Source organism: Equus asinus, chromosome 21 (genome assembly GCF_041296235.1).
Source record: "Equus asinus isolate D_3611 breed Donkey chromosome 21, EquAss-T2T_v2, whole genome shotgun sequence".
Classification (NCBI taxonomy): domain Eukaryota; kingdom Metazoa; phylum Chordata; class Mammalia; order Perissodactyla; family Equidae; genus Equus; species Equus asinus.
In genome coordinates this window covers 18,711,590-18,730,325 of record NC_091810.1, presented here as the reverse complement: position 1 = coordinate 18,730,325, position 18,736 = coordinate 18,711,590, and the positions used below count along the sequence as shown (strand labels likewise).

Genomic DNA, 18,736 nt, shown 5'->3' with positions numbered 1-18,736 from the left:
TGAGTCCCTAGCCCTTGGTTAGTCCGCAGTCCCGATTTATTGGGCTCTGCTGGTTCATTCCAGAGTTCTGTGTTGAGAAATACTGGTTTTGTTGGTATGTACCTTAGGCCTCTCTTGGCCAGTTCACAGAACCATCTCTTTGGCTACTGCTGGTGTCCACAGTTCCTTTTCCTTGGTCACTGTTGATTTCTGCTAATGTGCGCAAGGTAAAGGAATAATAGATCTATTGTTAATGGGAATCTCAGAAGCCAAACCCGCAAAATTTGTGGGAAGAGGTCAAGTACTTAAAAGCTGCTAGGGCTCTTGCCACCTAGTTCTAAGACTCTTATGCTAGGATAAGTTGGTCACAGAACAGGTTAGAGTGACACTAGGTTACTTACCACCTTCAAGAACATTTCCATACAACAAGGTACACTGTAAAACACCACACAGTTCCCAACCCGGTGGCACATCTCTCTTACTTTGGCTCCAAGAGACCCAAGGCTTGCAGAAGAAATGGGATCCTCAAGTTTCAAAGAACTGAGGGCACCACCTTCCAGCACACCTGCTTATTTTATATCTAAGAGCTGTGGTCCTAGAAGCTGTGAATATCTACAAAAATGACCAAATCCTACTAAGGCGACCTTGAGTTACAACGGCCATTATGGGGGATGCTCTAATTAGACAAGATCATTCATTTAAAAAAAGTGTACTTGAAAGCAAGGGCTCCCAAATCACGCTAACAGACTGGGATATCTGTTTTAATTGGCATGCAGAAGCCTCCAAAAGGTTTCGAGATTCAAAAATAGCTTCAATGAAAGATTCAGCGCAACAGGCTAATAAAAAACTAAAGAATAAAAGGCACCTACAAAAAAAGTATAAGACTGACATGACTCCTACTATTCCCCTTGATCTTCCTTTACCTGAGTATTCAGTCTACTGATCCTCTATCTGAATTGCCTTTTCACTCTGAAAAGACTGCAAGGTAAACAGAAGTCAACCCGGTTAGTCACTGTACAGCTGCAAAGCTCCAAGGCCAGATCCCTAAAACGCCCGGGCATCCTGTGCTGCACCCTCCTAAGCGGTTTATCACCAAAACGCTGGCCCAGAATTCACTGTCTTATTTGCAATCAACCAGGACACTGGAAAAAAAGATTGTCCTTGAAGGTTTTGTCAAATCCGTCCACACAAACTTGAACACCCCCATATCTACCCTCAAAGGAGGCCCCCCATATGGACCCCTGCCAGGGTTGATGGGACTCTGAGGGAGTCTCTGGTAAACTGCTAACAATTATTTCCTACAGCCAAAGAGAAACTAAAATTAAAATTAATGGAAAACCTTGTCAAATTCTGGTAGATACTGGGAGACTACACCCTCTGCTTTAAACCTCACTCGCTCTGGAGGTTGCAGATGGGATCCTGGGCAAACTGGCAGAAGCCTGCAAAGGGTGAGAATTCTTATCAGTGTCAGCTCTTCTGGATCTCTGTAGTGCCCGGTTGAGAAAAGAAGGTAAAATTTCACATTGTCTCTTCCTTTCCAAATCCAAACTCTTGTGAATTTGCTTTTGGGTTCCCCGTTGGTTATTGATTCTCTCTTTTCCAAGGACAGCCATTGCCTTCTTGTCTCATTTTGTGTCCTGAGAACTTGGCTTGGATTTCTGGCTGCCTGGGGTATGCAGGTTGTCAGTTCTTGCATCTGCAGACAGCTCAACCATGAGGTTGGGGGCCTAAAAATATGGCTGACCAAAAATGCGGGTTGCAGTTAGGGTCCTACCAACTGTTGCCAGCTGTTAGGGGAATTGTCTAAGTCCTTCTCTCTTTTGACTATCTTTGGAAGTGGGTCTGGATCTTGGGAGGGTAGTATCTTTTGCACCCTCTTTGGAGATGCCTCTCGCATCCATGAGATTGTTCAATACTGCCAGGAATATTTACTTTGTCCTCGTTGAAATTTGACAAGACATTCAAAAAGATTTTTTTTTTAATGTAGCTCTATGGTTAGAAGTTGACCAAATGGGAAGCTGGTATTCAGAGCCTGACAGAAACTTTTTTTTAGGTCTTAACCCCCAAGCTAAAAGGAAAGTAGGTACCCAGACGAAGAAAAAAAAATTCCAAAGACAAACAGCTCTAATTCTAGAAAATAGGAATCTTTTGATTTGCACCTTAATTGAAGATCTTCTCCCATATGTAAAGAAGCAAATTGAAGATAATGTAATTGGATGGTTGGGTCAGCCCCTCGAGGCCATTCAGGTTGCAATGCAATTCTCTGAGGAATTAAAAACAGCTGTTTTTGTCTTACAACTCAAGTCTTCACAGGAACAGAAAAAGCCCGCCTGTCCTCTCTACCAACCCCCGAAAACTCCCCTACTCATCTCAGAAGATTTGCAGGCATTGTAAAAATTATGAGTTTAGAAAACAAAAGTCTTTCTTGGAGGAATTTGCATTCTTTCTCTGACATTTGAGATGTAAATATTCTAACCAGTCTTCTCTAGGTACTGAGGGCCATCTCTTTGAGATGCAAATTTGGGGAGGTAATTCTTATGAGAAGGGAGAAAAAAGGGGAAATGCTACTTAGGTACTAGGCAAATGAAAAATGTTAAAAGCATTCTTCACAAATATTACTAAAATGTTTAAGCCATCTGAATAGGTAAACTTAACTTATTCCGTCTGTCAAAACACAATTTGAATCCAACTCTTCTGTTATAAAATAATGAGTTTTGCATTATGATACCAATCTCATTGCCAAAATTTTAAAACAAAAGCTATAAGATCTCTGTTTGCATCTGTGTGCTTATGTATGTCTATATATGTCTATTAGAGATGTGTGATTTTTTCTACCTCTGGATGCTATTGCCAAAATTAACTTGTAAAAAGCTCTATTTAATTGGCTTAAAGAAACGTAAATGTTTATATAAATCAAGTATACTCTGAGAAATACAGAAAACTAACCCAAATGTTTTTCAAGTTCATGTGATCTAGGATAATCTTTGGGGGAAAAAAGCTAGTTTAAATGTGTTGGTTTAATTAAGACAGTCATGTCTTTTGAGTTATCACCACTAAATATACAGCAGAAATACAACTTCTATTCTGCCCAGGGTTACTGAAAGTCAAGCTCACATCGGAATTTGCAAGCGAGAAGGATAACAAGACAACGGTTAGCTGTTAAATGTCTCATGAAATTCTCATGAGTAATTGAAACATAATTGTTAAGAACAAATAAATTTAAAAGATGTAAGTAAAAGTTTACAAGTGAACTTTTCAATAATAATTGTGCTTTACAGTATGTCTACTTAAAAATACTTTCCAAAATCTTTTTGGTAACTTGAAACCTCAAAGTTATATTGAGATAAGTTAAATCATGGATGTTCACTGGGTATCTAGATCATTTAGAAATTAGATAAAATAATGAAATGTTAACTGCTGAACATAAGTTTATCCACTTTTGGCTTCCTTTTACAGAGGAACTTTAGAAAGATACCTGGGTCTATTAGTAAACATGTTTTGTGCCACATTGTAAAAATTACTATGAGGAAGAATACACTTCTAGAAATTATGAGATGTATTTATAAATTTGGTATCCCCAAAATACTAGTGCAACAGACCGTCCACAGATTGCTTACTTCTTAGTTTTCACTAGGAATTAAGGATTCTAAAGGTTAAGAATTCTAATAAATATATGTAATTAAAACTTATAGAAATAATAAGGGTAACATCTCTATGCAAGGAAAGTAGAATGTGTTTTTGGTGAGAAAAGGTACGGGGCATGGGATGTGTTTTGTTAAAGGAAAAAGAGAGTAATTTGCCCTAAAGTAAAACAACTGGTTGTTCCAGAATGAGAAAGAAGACAAAAACACATTGGACAAAACCTGAATGCATATAAAAAAGTTGTCGAAGTTTTCTAGAAAAGGAAACTTTGGGAAAGAATTTTACGTGTGTTCAAGCTGGCTAAGATTGGAATGGATTTAAGTTTAAAAAAAATGAGTTTTAAACTGGTGCAGCCACTATGGAAAACAGTATGGAGATTCCTCAAAAGATTAAGAATAGATCTACCATATGATCCAGCTATTCCACTGCTAGGTACTTATCAAAAGAACATGAAAACACAAATACATAAAGACATATGCACCCCTACATTCATTGCAGCATTATTCACAATAACCAAGACTTGGAAGCAACCTAGGTGTCCATCAAGGGATGAATGGATAAAGAAGATGTGGTATGTATTGTAGAGGGGGAAGACATTTCCTCTACCTTCTCTGGGTTCGTCTGGCCGGAGAACGAATTAAATTCACATGAGACAGAATAGCAGGAGAAAATTAAACAAAGCTTTATGAGGACCATGGCCTGAGGCCTTTCTTCCCGAAGGAAGAAAGGGCACCAAAGAAGTGGGGTGCACAGAGTGGTTATATACCCCCAAACAGGATGTTTCATGTATGATTGAAATGTCCCTCCCACAATAGTCGCAAGATTGCTCTGTCGGGCACAGAGCTTGATGGACACAGCAGGTAGCGGCTCCGCTATCTCGGCGGGCGCAGCAGGAGGCAAGTCTATTGTCTCGAGCTGGGTGGTCACAGGTGAGCGCAGCAATCAGTTCCTAGCCTAAGGAAAGATGCTTAATCCTTAAGGAGATGCCAACGTTCATTCGGAGGAGGAGGGAAGTTGCACCTTTATCTCAAGGGCCTTTGTTCTTGCCATAGTAAATGTTTTAAAGCAGATATACAATGTGTGCTCAATGACCACAGTCAGGCCCTTTTGGAAAAAATAGCAAAGTCACACCAAATTAGGTTTACACCAAATGGCTTCCTCACGTACTCCAATATATCTTATTGCTTGCCATTTCTATTTGTCAATGTATAGATGGGAGACGCTCAGGCAAGCTGAGCAACTCACCAAAATGGCTGAAACCCCCACAGCTGAAATATCATATCCAGCTGAAGACAAAGGAGGATGTTGGGGGTGGGGGGAGTCAGTTACAGGGGGTCACCAGACAAGCACAATAAACAAATGCAGATTTAAGTCCTTGCCTTCCCCATTGATTAAGAGTTTCTAGAGATAAGGTCATCTCCCCTTCTTCCTGGTAGAGAGGGAGATATCTTTACAGATGGAGTTTTTCTTTACAATGTAAATGTCTCTTAACAAAAGGGTAAGCAAGTTCTACTTTTCAGTTGCTTTTCTGTCTGCAAAGAAAACCTCCTCAAATAATCATCATGCCAAAGACACATATCTTGGGGTGGCCAATTCCAGGCCCCCACAGTATACACAATGGAATACTACTCAGCCATAAGAAATGATGAAATCTAGCCATTTGTGACAACATGGATGGATTTGAGGGCATTATGCTAAGTGAAATAAGTCAGCGGGAGAAAGTCAAATACTGTATGACCTCACTCATAAGTAGAAGATAGAAACAATGACAAACAAACACATAAAAGCAGAGATTGGATTGGTGGTTACCAGAGGGGAGAGGGCAAAAGGAGTGATCAGGCACACGTGTGTGGTGATGGACCGTAAGTAGTCTTTGGGTGGTGAACAGGTTGTAATCTACACATAAATCAAAATATATAATGACGTACGCTTGAAATTTATATAATGTCATAAACCACTGTTACTGCAATAAAAAAAGAATTTTTAAAAAATGAGTTTTAATATCAAAGGTACATTGGTGCTGTAGGGGAGGAGGACATTTCCTCTCCCCAAATGGGGGTTCGTCTGGCTGGAGAACAAATTAAAATCACATGAGACAGAATAGCAAGAGAAAATTAAACAAAGCTTTATGAGGAACCGTGGCCCGGGGCCTTTCTTCCCGAAGGAAGAAAGGGCACCAAAGAAGTGGGGTGCACACAGTGGTTATATACCCCCAAACGGGGTGTTTCACATGTGATTGAAATGTCCCTCCCACAATAGTCACAAGATTGCCCTGTCAGCACAGTGCTTGATGGACACAGCAGGTAATGGTCTGCTATCTCGGTGGGCGTAGCAGGAGGCAAGTCTATGTCTGGAGCTGGGCGGTCACAGGTGAGTGCAGCAGCAATCAGTTCCTAGCCTAAGGAAAGATGCTTAATCCTTAAGGAATGCCAACGTTGGGAGGGGGAGGGAAGTCAGTTACAGGAGGTTACCAGACAAGCACAATAAAATGCAGATTTTAAGTCCCTGCCTTTGGCATTGATTAAGAGTTTCTAGAGAGAAGGTCATCTCCTTTCTTCTTCCTGGTACAGAGAGGGAGGCACCTTTTACAGACAGAGATTTACCTTACAAACGTAAATGTGTCCTAACAAAGGGCAAGTTCCATTCCTCAGAGCCTCCTTCCCTGTCCCAGTTTATCAAAAGCAATCAACCTCAAATAATCCTGATGCCAAAGAGACATATCTTGGGGTGGCCAATTCCAGGTCCCCACAGTGCAAAATTAGAATTTGGTTTTCTCTCTGTTAAAAGGACAAACTTTCCTTAGATTATTAGTCTGCTCTTAGTAAGAAATTGTAAACAAAGGTTTTTCTTTACCTTTTAAGTAATCTGCCTGGAAGGCAAAGATTTTGTGTCTTACCAAAATAATTCACTGTGCTTTACATTGTCTTTATCAGGTCCTTGATTACTTACGAAAACCCGGTCTTGTCAATATCAAAAGAGCTAAGTGTTGTTTGGGGTTTTTTTTTCATTGCAAGTATGTAACTTTCTGTATTTGCCTTAGAGGTCTTTAATTGTCACTTTGGTTAAATGGATATTTTTTAAAAATTTCCCCCAAATCAAATTCTAAATAAAGTTTTTTTGACCTCGAACTAACGTTGGGGTTTTCCAGACGGTCCTTGGAGCATCTCAAAAGATTTGTTCTCTCCTTATAAAAAAGAGAAAAGTTAAACTAATTAGGCTTATTTGATATGTAAAGTTACATAATAAGCATTGTCAAATAAGAAGTGATGTTACCGAACCTGAAGTGAGTTCGCTCACCTGTTGTGCAGCAAGCCAATCTCTGACACCAGAGGTGGTGGAAGAAAGTAGGAATTTTATTTTTTTGCACAGCGCTGAGCAAGGAGAGAGGGCAGCTAACGCTCAAATCCCAAACTCCCCGAAAAGCTAAAAGGAAGGGTTTTTATTTGGGGCTTTAGGTAGGGGAGGGGGAGCATATGGCTTTGCTGGTCGGAGCTTTCTCACCAGCCTGTCTTTGGCCTTGAGACACTTGCAGAGAGGAGGGAGCTCATGACCTTGCTGGTCAGCAGCTTTCCCACCAGCCCGTATCTCTTTGCGGGAGGAGATAGTCCAGGTGCTTGTCCTTGACGGTGTCTGTCTCCATGGAGCATAGTGGATTCTGGAGCCAGGAAGCCAGAGAGTAAGCAGGGAATGAGTGTTTTGGTTTTAACCCCAAATATGCTGGGTTTAATGTGGGGAAACTGATATCAGGGTCGATATCAGTGATGTTTAACCTTCTTAGTTTATATACGTATATGTTATTAACATGCATTCCAGAAATTGTATAAATGTCTAAAAATCTGATATGTCCTGCTATAATGTTGTGAGTCATAGTTCCAGTTATCTTAAAATGTTGTGTGTCACAGAAACAACCAAATTTTCTTGTCAATTCCATTATAATCAGCTCTCATCATGTCTTTAAACATGGGCATCTTTAAGCCTTTTATCATTTACAGACAGTTATTGTCTCACTCTGATGCTTTTGCAAAAGTGAGATACATGGAAATGACCCTAACAAGTACACATGACCATTGACAGCACTGTCACATTACAAAGTGTGGAAAGTCGGATGCATATTTCACAACTGAAGAAGCCTGCACCTGACATCTGGGCCTGTGTAAATGCCGGAGGCCTCAAAATCAAATTGACTAGGAAGAGAAGTAGCTGATACTGAGGAACAGTAGCCCCCCCTTATCTGCAGGAATACATTCCAAGACCCCAAGTGGATGCCTGAAACCATGGAGAGTACCAAACCCTGTATATACTAGGTTTTCTCTATACATACATACCTATGATAACATTTAATTTATAAATTAGGCACGGTAAGACAGTAACAACAATAACTAACAATAGAACAATTATAACAATATGCTATATTAAGAGTTACCGTAGATATTAGAAACCTCAGCATGCGATTTTTTTCCTTCCTTATTAAGTCAAGAACTTTCACCTTCTCACTTAAAGGAAGCACTTAACAGCTTCTCTGTGGCATATCTGAATTGCCAGCATCACTACTCTTGCACTTTGGGACCATTATTAAGTAAAATAAGGGCTATTTGAACACAAGCATTGCAATGCCATGGTGGGTGATCTGATAAGTGAGCTGGATACAAGTGACTAATGAGAGGGTAGTGTATACAGCGTGGATGTGTTGGACAAAGAGATGATTCACGTCGCAGGCAGAACAGAGCAGGACAGGGCAAGATGTCATCGTGTGACTCAGAAGGGTGCACAATTTAAAACTTATGAATTGCTTATTTCTGGAATTTCCCATATAATATTTTTGGACCGTGGTTGACTGTGAGTAACCGAAACCATAGAAAACAAAACCACGGATAAGGGGAAGTGCTGTAGAGCGCTTCCTCCCAAGACATCAGATCAAAAATGTTTCTTTCTGTTCTTCCTTCCCTCTCTGATCATCCTTTTCCTAATTCTTACACCATGAAGGTCTTTTTGGTTCTTTTGTCCACCTTTTCCCTTGCCCTGGTCTGGAACAATAATGCCATTGTTTACATTTCTCAAGCCATTACAAAGGAAGGTAATCCAACCTCCAACCAACTGTTGGATTTGCTATGATGCTGACGATCCTGTGGTTCTTTCTGCCCATCACAAAACTCTCCCTGATTTCCAACGCCTCCGTGTCTCCGGAACAAGCTCACTGGATTAACATTTCAGGGGAAGTGGAAATGCAGTTATACGAAACACATGAACAGGCCAACTGGGTTAATGAAGTATCCCCCTCTTTGGGATCATTTCTTGACTTAGTTGATTCTACCTGGTTTAGCTCATGGGGACCCTGGCTCAAGGGTGCTCTCCTTACCCTAACATTGTTTTGTTGCTAATAATTATTATTGTCTCTGTAATATGCTGTGTTCTCTCAAAATTTTTAAATACACGTGGGCAGCCATTGAGCAGCCGACAGATGGTCTCTCTCCAACTGGAAGGACAAAAAAGGAAGGAGGAACACAACCAGCTCCAAGAATACACGCCCGACATCTCTCGTGAAAACCACACTGAGACCTAAACAGGCAACGGTAACTGAGGTTCACACTAAAACCAAGATTTTTGATCAAACCTTTTGAATGGTCAAGAGGGTAATCAAACCTGGGACTGTTGAAATAAATTTCTAGGCCCAAGTCGCAGCCACTTCTGCCTGGGGCGCCGCATCGACAAACCAAAACTCAGATAACTTTCTGTCCCTGTAAATGTTCTGCTTGACCAGACAAGCAGTGTATCTGGTCAGGCAATCCCCAAACGCCAAGCCAATTCTGGGCTCTCTACTGACTTTCTTGTTCCTTGTTCCTTCTTCATTTTCTAATTTTCTCTTCCTTGTTCCTTATTCCTTATTCCTTATCCTATAATAGTTTCCTGCCTTCTGGCCCATTTTGCAGTTCTCTGGACCCTTGGGAACAGAGACTGCTGCTGAATGAAGTGTTATGTTGTTTGTAACACCTAAATTGTCTCCCTTAATCACTTTTTAACAGTAGTCATCTGTTAGAGACCAACACTGAAGTATTCACAGACGAAATAACGAAATTTGTTTTAAAATAATTCTGCTGGATGGAGATTGATTAAACAAGATACACTGGCATGTGTTGATTATTGTTGAAACTGGCTAATGGATAAGCGAGGGTTCGTTATGCTATTCTGTCCACTTCTGTGAATGTTTGAAATATTCCACTAAGAATAAAAGAAAAATACGGGGCTTTTCGATCACAGAATTTCAAGCCAGTCGTAACTCCCGGCTTTTTCCTCAACAAAATGGGTTGAAGATACTGGCATTATAATCACAGGGACGTTATGAGGAGCAGTGCAAGTAAAGTGCCTTATGAATGCTGTTTTATTGCTAGTTCACACTACTACTATGGTTGCCACACCAATTAGTCATCTCCAACTGTACCCTCCTCCTCGCCCTGTTAATGGTTCATTCCACTCTTCCTCTGGTTCCGTCCTCCCAGTTCCCGCACTGTCTCCCCACCCCCCGGCAGCCCCAGTGGTTTAGCCCGGCTTCCCCGGGGGAAACCCCTTGGGGCGGAGCTCGAGGTGTCTGCAGGCGGCAGCGGCCCCCTTGCCGGAAACCACTTGGATTGCTCCGCGTCGCGGGTGGGCCGGTAATCGTGGGGCGGGGCGCGAGTCCCGCGCTCCGATTGGCCAGAGCCGAAGTAAACATCCGGCAGAGTGGGGCGGGGCCGGAAGTGGAAGGGGAAGGCGGTGGCTCAGGCGGTTCGGGAGGTTCCAGGCTTGGGGTCGATGTCTCCAGGTGCCATGGGCCGGGCTGCGGCGCGCTGAGGGGGCCGCGGGGCTGGGCCATGGCCGGCGCTCGAGCCGCCGCCGCCGCCTCAGCGGGGGCCTCGGCGTCTTCGGGCAACCCGCCGCCACAGGAGCCGGGGCTCGGGGAGCTGCTGGAGGAGTTCTCCCGGACTCAGTACCGGGCCAAGGACTGCAGCGGCACGGGCGGCTCTAAGGTGAGTCCGGAGTCGCGTGAGCAGAAGGATAAGGTCCCTGGCTTGAGGAGTTAACAGAGGAAAGGCTGAGGTCAGGGGTCAGAAGAAAGACAGGGAAGTTCCCCTGGACCCGGAGAGGAAGGGTCCGGTTTAAAAACCAAGGAGGAACTGGGGTCAGAATGAGCAAAGGAAGGAGCCCTTTTGGTTTAAGATAAGGGCTTTAGGAGGTCAAGGATCAGAGCTCAGGGACCAGGTTCAGAGATTAGAGAGGAGGAACTGAGGAGGGTTATTCTCCTGCATCAGGTTTAGGGTCAAAAGTCCCCAGTGTCTAGATGAAAAAAGACTAGGGGATTTCTCCTTGTCACAGGTTAGAATGAAGGGGCTCGAGTAGTGGGGGCAGAATGGAGCGAGGAGATGAACCGAGTGTGTTGCCTCCTTATACAGTCTCTGCATGACTTTACACCTAGGTCCATCCCTTTCCTTCCCCTGTTAGAACAGGACAGCCTCAGTTTGCTGATTGCCAGACCTGGAAGGCTTCCAGTCTGGACAGGCCATTCCCACCCTGGGCACTGTCTGGCAGTCCAGTGGGAATCTTGCTGAGCCTGCCATCTCTCATTCTGCACATGGTTTTGGCAGGCTTAACATTAGATTTTCCAGTGGGATTCTGTTTCAACCTGGGCCATGAAACTCTTGTTTGGCTCCAGAAGTTACCTATGCTGGGACATTCCGCAGTTGGCATCTGCTAGTGTCTAGAGTAACCCAGCAAAGACTTCAGTAATGTTGGGACTACCTCACTCTCCAAACAACCAAGTAATTATCAGAACTTAGCCTGAGGACTACCTGCTGTAGCATCATCTGAGGTTGCTTATTAAAAATAAAGATTCTTTGGTCCCACCCAGTCCTACTAAGTCAGAATTTCTGAGGGTGGGAACCTGGAATTTGCATTTTTTAAACAGACTTCTTAATAATACTCCTGCACCTTCAAATTTAAGGATTCCTAGTTTAAGCTACTGTGAGTTTTTTCCTCCCCATTGGTCTTTTGAGTGGCTGTAGTGGTCAGTTTTGCCGGACGACTCTTCCATCTTACGTGCCCCTGAAGATCACACTTGTCACAAGTTGTACCTGACTTTCACTACAGTTGGCCCTGAAGGCTCTCTGAGACTCCTGATCTCTTGCAAGCTTCTCAAGATGTTACAGGTCTTATGCCTTTTTTCTAGTGGACCTTTCCCTAAACTGTGAACAAAACGAGCAATTTTAGGGGGAGCTTTTCCTTCTGTTTCATAAGCAAATGGCAAGTAAGGTGAAAACTGTCTGCAGCTTTGACTCATTACACTAACTAGAGCTGCTAGGTACTGGTCTGTGGCTGGAGAATGGGGAAGAATCTGGAGCCAAGGGAAGATAATTATTGCTAGTTAAAGTAACCTGGAGCAAGTTCTTAATATTTTATGGATTATGGACCCCTTTGAGAATTTAATGACAGCTGTAATTCTCTGCTTCAAATGCTTAACACATAATTTCACTGCAATGTTGAGGGGTTCTGAGTCCCTCCAAAAGTGTATGGGTTAATGAACTACACATTTAGGGCCTGTGACCCAGCAATTTGTCTCTTCTTGGGATTGAATAGTAGTCACAGAGGCACATGTCAGTTCCAGTGACTTCTCCAGGTCAAAAACTGCCTAATTCTCACACTCAGAACCACAGAATCTTCTTGATGCTCAAATCTCCTCCTCTGTGCAGGTTGAGCGCATTGAAAAGAGATGTCTGGAGCTGTTTGGCCGAGACTACTGTTACAGCGTGATACAAAATGTGAATGGGGATATCTGCGGCCACTACCCCCAGCACATCGTGTTCCTGGAGTATGAGAGCTCTGAGAAGGAGAAAGACACGTGAGCATCATGTGACCAGAGTAGCGCATGTCTGGGGAGGCCTTGATAGCTCATCCCCAGGGCAAGAAGACTACAGCTGGGCAGGAAGCTGGCGGAGGCAGACTCACTTTCCCCACGTGTGAAGTCTTATTGGCACCTTTACTTACTTCAGGGTTTGATAAGTTAGATTGGCAAGGTAGCATGGCATAGAATGAGGCATTGTGAGTCACAGCCCTGGACCTCTATTTCACTCCCACCTTAGAACTCATTGTCCTAAGACAGCTGACTTCACCCCTTGCCTCTCTGAACCTCAGTTTCCTTTTTTTCTTTTCTTTTCTCTTTTTTTTTGGTGAGGAACATTGACCCTGAGCTAACGTCCATTTTCAATCTTTTTTTTTTTTTTTTTGCTTGAGGAAGATTGTTGCTGAGCTAACATCTGTGCCTGTCTTCCTCTATTTTGTATGTGGGACACTCCCACAGTATGGCTTGATCAGCAATGTGTAGGTCTGTGCCCGGGATCCAAACACATGAAGCCTGGTCTGCCAAAGCAGAGTGTGTGAACTTAACCACTGTGCCACCAGGCTGGCCCTTCAGTGTCCCTTTTTAAGAGAGTGTAGGTGGGAGGTATGCTGTGTCGACATGCTTAAGAGCCTAAGTCTGGAGTCAGACTGCTTGAGTTTACATGCTGGCTGCCCCACTTGCTGGCTGTGTAACTAACTTGGGCAGGTTATTTAACCTCTTTGTCTTTTAGTTTTCTCATCAGTAAGTCTCTACCTCTGTTTAGAAAAGTGGCTAGTGTAGTCCCTGATGATAAATGGGGCTATTGTAAGCCTGATATGTTTGTTGTAAGAATTAGAAATCGCAGGGGCTGGCCCACGGCCGAGTGATTAAGTACACACGCTCAGCTTCAGCGGCCCAGGGTTTCGCCAGTTCGGATCCTGGGTGCGGACATGGCACCGCTCATCAGGCCATGCTGAGGCGCGTCCCACATGCCACAGCCAGAGGCACTCACAACTGGAATATACAACTCTGTACTGGGGGGCTTTGGGGAGAAGAAAAAGAGAAGATTGGCAACAGCTGTTAGCTCAGGTGCCAATCGTTGAAAAATAAAAAAGAAACCACAGCTTCCATTTATTGAGAGCCTCCCAAGGCCTGAGTGCTTTCTGTGGGGTAACCGTTCATATCAGAGCGGACATAAAGCGCCTGGCGCAGGATGCCGCCGATGAGTAGTCAGCAACTGGTAGCAGTCGTGTGACACTAATAAATTATCACAGCATCGAGGTTCCAGGAAATGCTTTATTGATCTCTAAGTTTGTTCCCCAGTCTCCCTGCTTGCTGCTGATTTTCAGGGCATCCCAGGAGCTGTTGTCAACAGTATCTGTGAAAGCCTGCCCTGTGGATGCAGTACTGTGATGAGAGCTACAGTAGAGTCGTGCTGCAGAGTGCAGCAGGCCCTCACTGAAAGCATGCGCATCAGGAACCCAGGGACTGGGTAGAGGTCCAGAATCTCAGGCTCCGGAACCACTGAATCAAAATCACAGTGTAATAAGATGCCCCCGCGATTCGGATGCACATTAAGGTTTGAGAAGCTGCTGTCCGCAAACCAGGAGAATGCTTGATTCTGCCTGCTTTTGAATGTTTGGCAAGATCTCCTGCTAGAGATTCTTTGGAGCTGGAACTGGAAGAATGAGTAGGAGTTTCCCTGAAATGTCCTTAGGGACCAACTTGTATAGAGACTTGATTGTCAGGCCAAGGAGTGTGGACTTGTGGGTGTTACAGGTTTTATGGTGCCAGCATCCCCTGAGCACTCATTAAAATCGCAGGTTCTAGGGCCTCTCCTAGGCCCTCTGATCAGAATTTCCAGAATTTCCATTCCCAGAGAGCTCCTTAGATGAGTCGTACCTATGCTATAGTCTGAGAACATCTGCTCCCGGCCACAGGGAGCCACAGAGGGCTTTCAAGCAAAGGAACAACCAGGTCGGAGGAGTTTAAGGACTGAGCTTTAGTTTCCTCACCTGTGAAATGGGAGTGTCTGTAAGTGTGCCCATCTCACAAGGTTGTGGTGAGGTTTGCTGAGAAAAATGAATGTGTTAGAAAAACAGGGGCTGGCCCCATGTTGTGGTGGTTAAGTCCAGCGAGTTCTGCTTCCACAGCCCAGGTTCGCAGACATACACCACTCCTCAAGCCACACTGTGGCGGCAACCCACATAGAAAATAGAGGAAGTTTGGCACAGATGTTAGCTCAGGGCCAGTCTTCCTCAAGCAAAAAAAGAGGAAGATTGGCAACAGGTGTTAGCTCAGGGCAACTTTTCCTCACCAAAAATAATAAAAATTTAAACTATCATTATAAAGAAAAAAATGGATTGTATATAGATCACAGAAATTGTATCCTTTCCTGGGTTGTATAACCTAAGAACTCGAGGGATCTCAGAGCCTAAAGAATTGGGCTTTGTGATAGCTCTGTTATTTATGGTTCTTATCTCCTCCTAACTTCTTCCAGAGTTAGGTAAACTCACCTTCTAGGAACCTTACATTTTCTGAGAAAAAGCTCTTTTTCCTTGCTCTTGCCCTCCTCTCCACCTCTTCAGTGCCGGCTGGTGGTTTTCTGTCTGTGCCCTGAGGGCACTCTGATACTAAGCTCAGCTGTGGTCAAGGTGGTACTCCTCCAACTTGACTTGGTGAGTGAATCACCTGGGGCTCTAGTTACAACGCAGAGTCTGACTTGGTAAGTCTGGAGTGGGGCCTGAGCGTCTCTGTGTTTTCTTATTATAAATCATAGTATCAGGTGGCTAAGATCATGGGCTTCAGTGTCTGCCCAGAAGAGTTTAGAATCTCAGCTGCCCTACTTACCTGTACTGTGACCTTGGGCCAGTGATTTCACTCACTAAGCTGCTTCCTCTGTAAAATGGGGCTAATGAGGACTGAGAGAATGTGGGTCTAAGCTCCTTTTTCCCAAGTATCTCTTAAATGATAGCAGCAGTAACATTTATCTCAGGAAGATTTTGGGTACATAGTAGGAACAATTAACCTAGTCTGGGAGTGTGGTGCTAGTCTGGAAAAGCTTTCCATTGGAAGTTATGTGACGATAGCACTTGATTTTCTTTGTTTGAATATAGTTTGTGTGTAAATGACACTCATGAAAAATGAAATCCAATCAAATAATTCAATTAAATAAATATCAAAAGAAATCTCACCACCTGGCAATGTCTTCCCAGAAATTTCAGTGCATATGTTACAGACATAAATACACAAGCCTACATTTGTTCATTCAAGTATGGGTATCGTGTGACAGACATAGCTCAGTGCTTAGCACTACAAGAAAAAGATCTTAAGGTGGACAGATAATAAAAACAAAAACAGGAACTACTGACAACAGAACCTGGGTTTTTTGAGTAGGGGAACCAGAAAATGAACCATTAGCTAGTCTAAGAAGAAAAGGTTGTGCCTGCCTCTACGTTAAAAGACTGCCCAGAACCCCAAAGAGGGAAATATTGGCACGTTCTCCACATTGGTTTTGTGGAAAGTCTGCTGACTGGAAGGACTCAGTCTGGGAGAATCAAATGCAGTTTAGTTTTAAGGTGGTAGAGCTCAGAGGACTGCTGATGTGAGCTCAGTGAGAGTCACTTGTGACAGATGGTGCTGACCAGATCTGGGAAAATGGCCTGGGGCTGCCAGAGGTGGGAGGAAGACTACTGTGAGCAGTATTGTCTGTGCTGTTTTATATTCCTGTGGAGTCTGAGTTTAATTAGGCAATCGTTGCCTTCTTATTTCATAGAGAAACTGAGGGAGGGGAAGGTGGCAGAATGCCGTTTTCCAGGAAGCCGTGTGTTTTCAAGGGGCTGGCTGGTTGGCTTATGCCCCCTACAGCCACCCCAGCCTCTTCAAGTTTGCCATTCTTCCTCCTTCCTTTGGAAAAGAAAATAATTTTGATTACAAAAGTAACATCTTAAATCAGACCTTAGAGAAAAATACATCATGGGAAGAGTAAGTCCTGTTCCTTTACCCTCTGTTCTCTTTCCAAGATCATCAAACTGTTGGTCCAAATTTTTATTTGAAGACCCCTTTTTAACTTCAGTTTCAGACCCTCACTTGATAGTAGTTACAATTTTAGTAACTGTGACTTGAGAATATATTTATGAAGCCTGCTAAGAAATCAGCAGTTTTTTTTTTTTTTAAAGATTTTATTTTTTCCTTTTTCTCCCCAAAGCCCCCCCCGGTACATAGTTGTGTATTCTTCGTTGTGGGTTCTTCTAGTTGTGGCATGTGGGACGCTGCCTCAGCGTGGTCTGATGAGCAGAGCCATGTCCGCGCCCAGGATTCGAACCAACGAAACACTGGGCCGCCTGCAGCGGAGCGCGCGAACTTAACCACTCAGCCACAGGGCCAGCCCCAGAAATCAGCAGTGTTTTTAAAAGACTTTGTATTTTTATTAATGCCAACAGTATCCAGATATGCTTAAAAAGGTACCACAGATGTGGGGAGTCACTGAACTTACTCCTTCTGAAACAATTATTTGTATGCCTGTGCCATGCAATAACACGCGGATCCCTAGAAGGATTAGGATGGAGAAGGACTTAAACGCCCTCTAGGACTTGACCTGGAAGCTCAGCCCTTGTAAGGAGGAAACATGAGAGTCTTCCCTCCCATCTGCTCAGCTTCTCTGCATAGCTGGGATCACTTCCCACTCTAACTTTCCTGGCTCTTGTTTCTCTTGCTACCAGAAGCTCTGACTGGCTGATTTGAGGCATTTTGGTAAGGATTAGTAGGTGAATCTATGAGAGTAGACCCTTATTTTAGGGGTCTTCTTATTTGACGTGACTTGATGTGGGTGTGACTTGCTGGACCTCATTTCTAAACCTGACTCTCTCTCATGTTCTTTAGAAGCCCCCTTACTATATCTGGGTCATTAACTACTGTGTGTCCCACTGCCACAAATACCTTCTCTTTCCCCTCCTTTGCTCTAGCGTTCCCTGCCATGTTGGCTATTTGGACTGTTAAAGATAGTTGGAGGGGCCAGCCCCGTGGCCGAGTGGTTAAGTTCTCACACTCCGCTTCGGAGGCCCGGGGTTTCGCCACTTCGAATCCTGGGTGTGGACATGGCACTGCTCGTCAGGCCATGCTGAGGCAGTATCCCACATGCCACAACTAGAAGGACCCACAACTAAAAATATATAACTATGTCCTGGGGGGCTTTGGGGGAGAAAAAGGAAAAAAATAAAATCTTTAAAAAAAAAAAAAAGATGTTGATGAGGTATCAGAGGCTTATAGCCATGTGGAGTGGGAGCCTTCATCTTATCCTTCCCCTTAAAAGATCACAAAAGTGGCCCTGTGATTTCCCGAGGATCCCCAGGCACCTATTATCTTACTGTGAAAGTAAAACAACTGGACACTCTAGATATAATTAACATTCAGTTTACTGTGTATATTTCTGTTTTTTATATGCCATGTCTTCAGTTTAGCTCACTTATGTTTTCATCTTAAAAGTTCTGAAGTCGGGATGACTTAAATTTTAATAACTATAATATGGCACTTTTTTCTTTTCCTGAAAAACTTAAAATATCCATGATTAGAATTTAGGAATTATAGCATTTATTAAATTTCAAGTGAGTATTCACACACATATATGCAGACCTAGCATGGGGTCTGTGTGAGCACACACACACGTGCATAACATGCCCACTTAGAAGCCAGCCTGACCTGCTTCTCTTGCCCATGTGTTAGGTTTCAGAGCACTGTGCAAGTGAGCAAGTTGCAAGACCTCGTCTACCGCAGCAAGACGGCCAGGTGCAGGGGACGGTTTGTCTGCCCGGTGATCTTGTTCAAGGGCAAGGTAAGATCACACCATAGCCTTGCACTCCCTGAGACCCTCTTCTGGGGTAACCAGCTTAATGCAAAGTGTAGGGTCTTCTTGTTCTTGGTGTTTGCCCCCTGAGTGTTGGGTGGTTACTGGGTGCCTGGTGGTGTGAGAAGTAGGCCCCAGAGAAACAGACCAGTTCTGATACCACCTTCGAGAATGAGTCTAAGTAAGGAAGGGATGTTCACACTAGTGTACCCCACCCTGTGTTCTCGAGCCAGACTGCCTAAGTTCAAGTCCTGGGTCTGTTACCTGCTGCCTGTGCAAGGCCTCAGTTTCCACCTCTATAAAATGGGAACAGTAATCATGCCTGCCTCAAAGGTTTATGGAATAGACTAGATGAAGTGAGTTAATACATTGTTGTTTGTTCATTCTTGCAATCATATAATTCACCAAGTATTTATTGAGTGCAGCAC

The 18,736-nt window shown here is 43.6% G+C and overlaps 1 protein-coding gene across 16 annotated transcripts in view; it reads left to right on the top strand.

Moving 5' to 3' along the window:
• The first annotated feature begins 10,332 nt into the window (after positions 1-10,332).
• The window catches only part of MTMR14 (myotubularin related protein 14), a 44,873-nt gene continuing 36,469 nt past the window's right edge, over positions 10,333-18,736 (top strand). For 4 of the 16 annotated variants that reach the window (XM_014848088.3, XM_014848086.3, XM_014848087.3 and 1 more), the window contains exons 1-3: positions 10,339-10,622; positions 12,339-12,487; positions 18,188-18,296. In XM_014848088.3, the coding sequence (XP_014703574.1) occupies positions 10,467-10,622; positions 12,339-12,487; positions 18,188-18,296 (414 nt within the window). In that variant the 5' untranslated portion in view covers positions 10,339-10,466. Of the gene's footprint in view, positions 10,623-12,338; positions 12,488-18,187; positions 18,297-18,736 lie in introns of all 16 variants that reach the window. The other 12 variants (XM_070493769.1, XM_070493767.1, XM_070493761.1 and 9 more) reach the window with 6 other exon arrangements.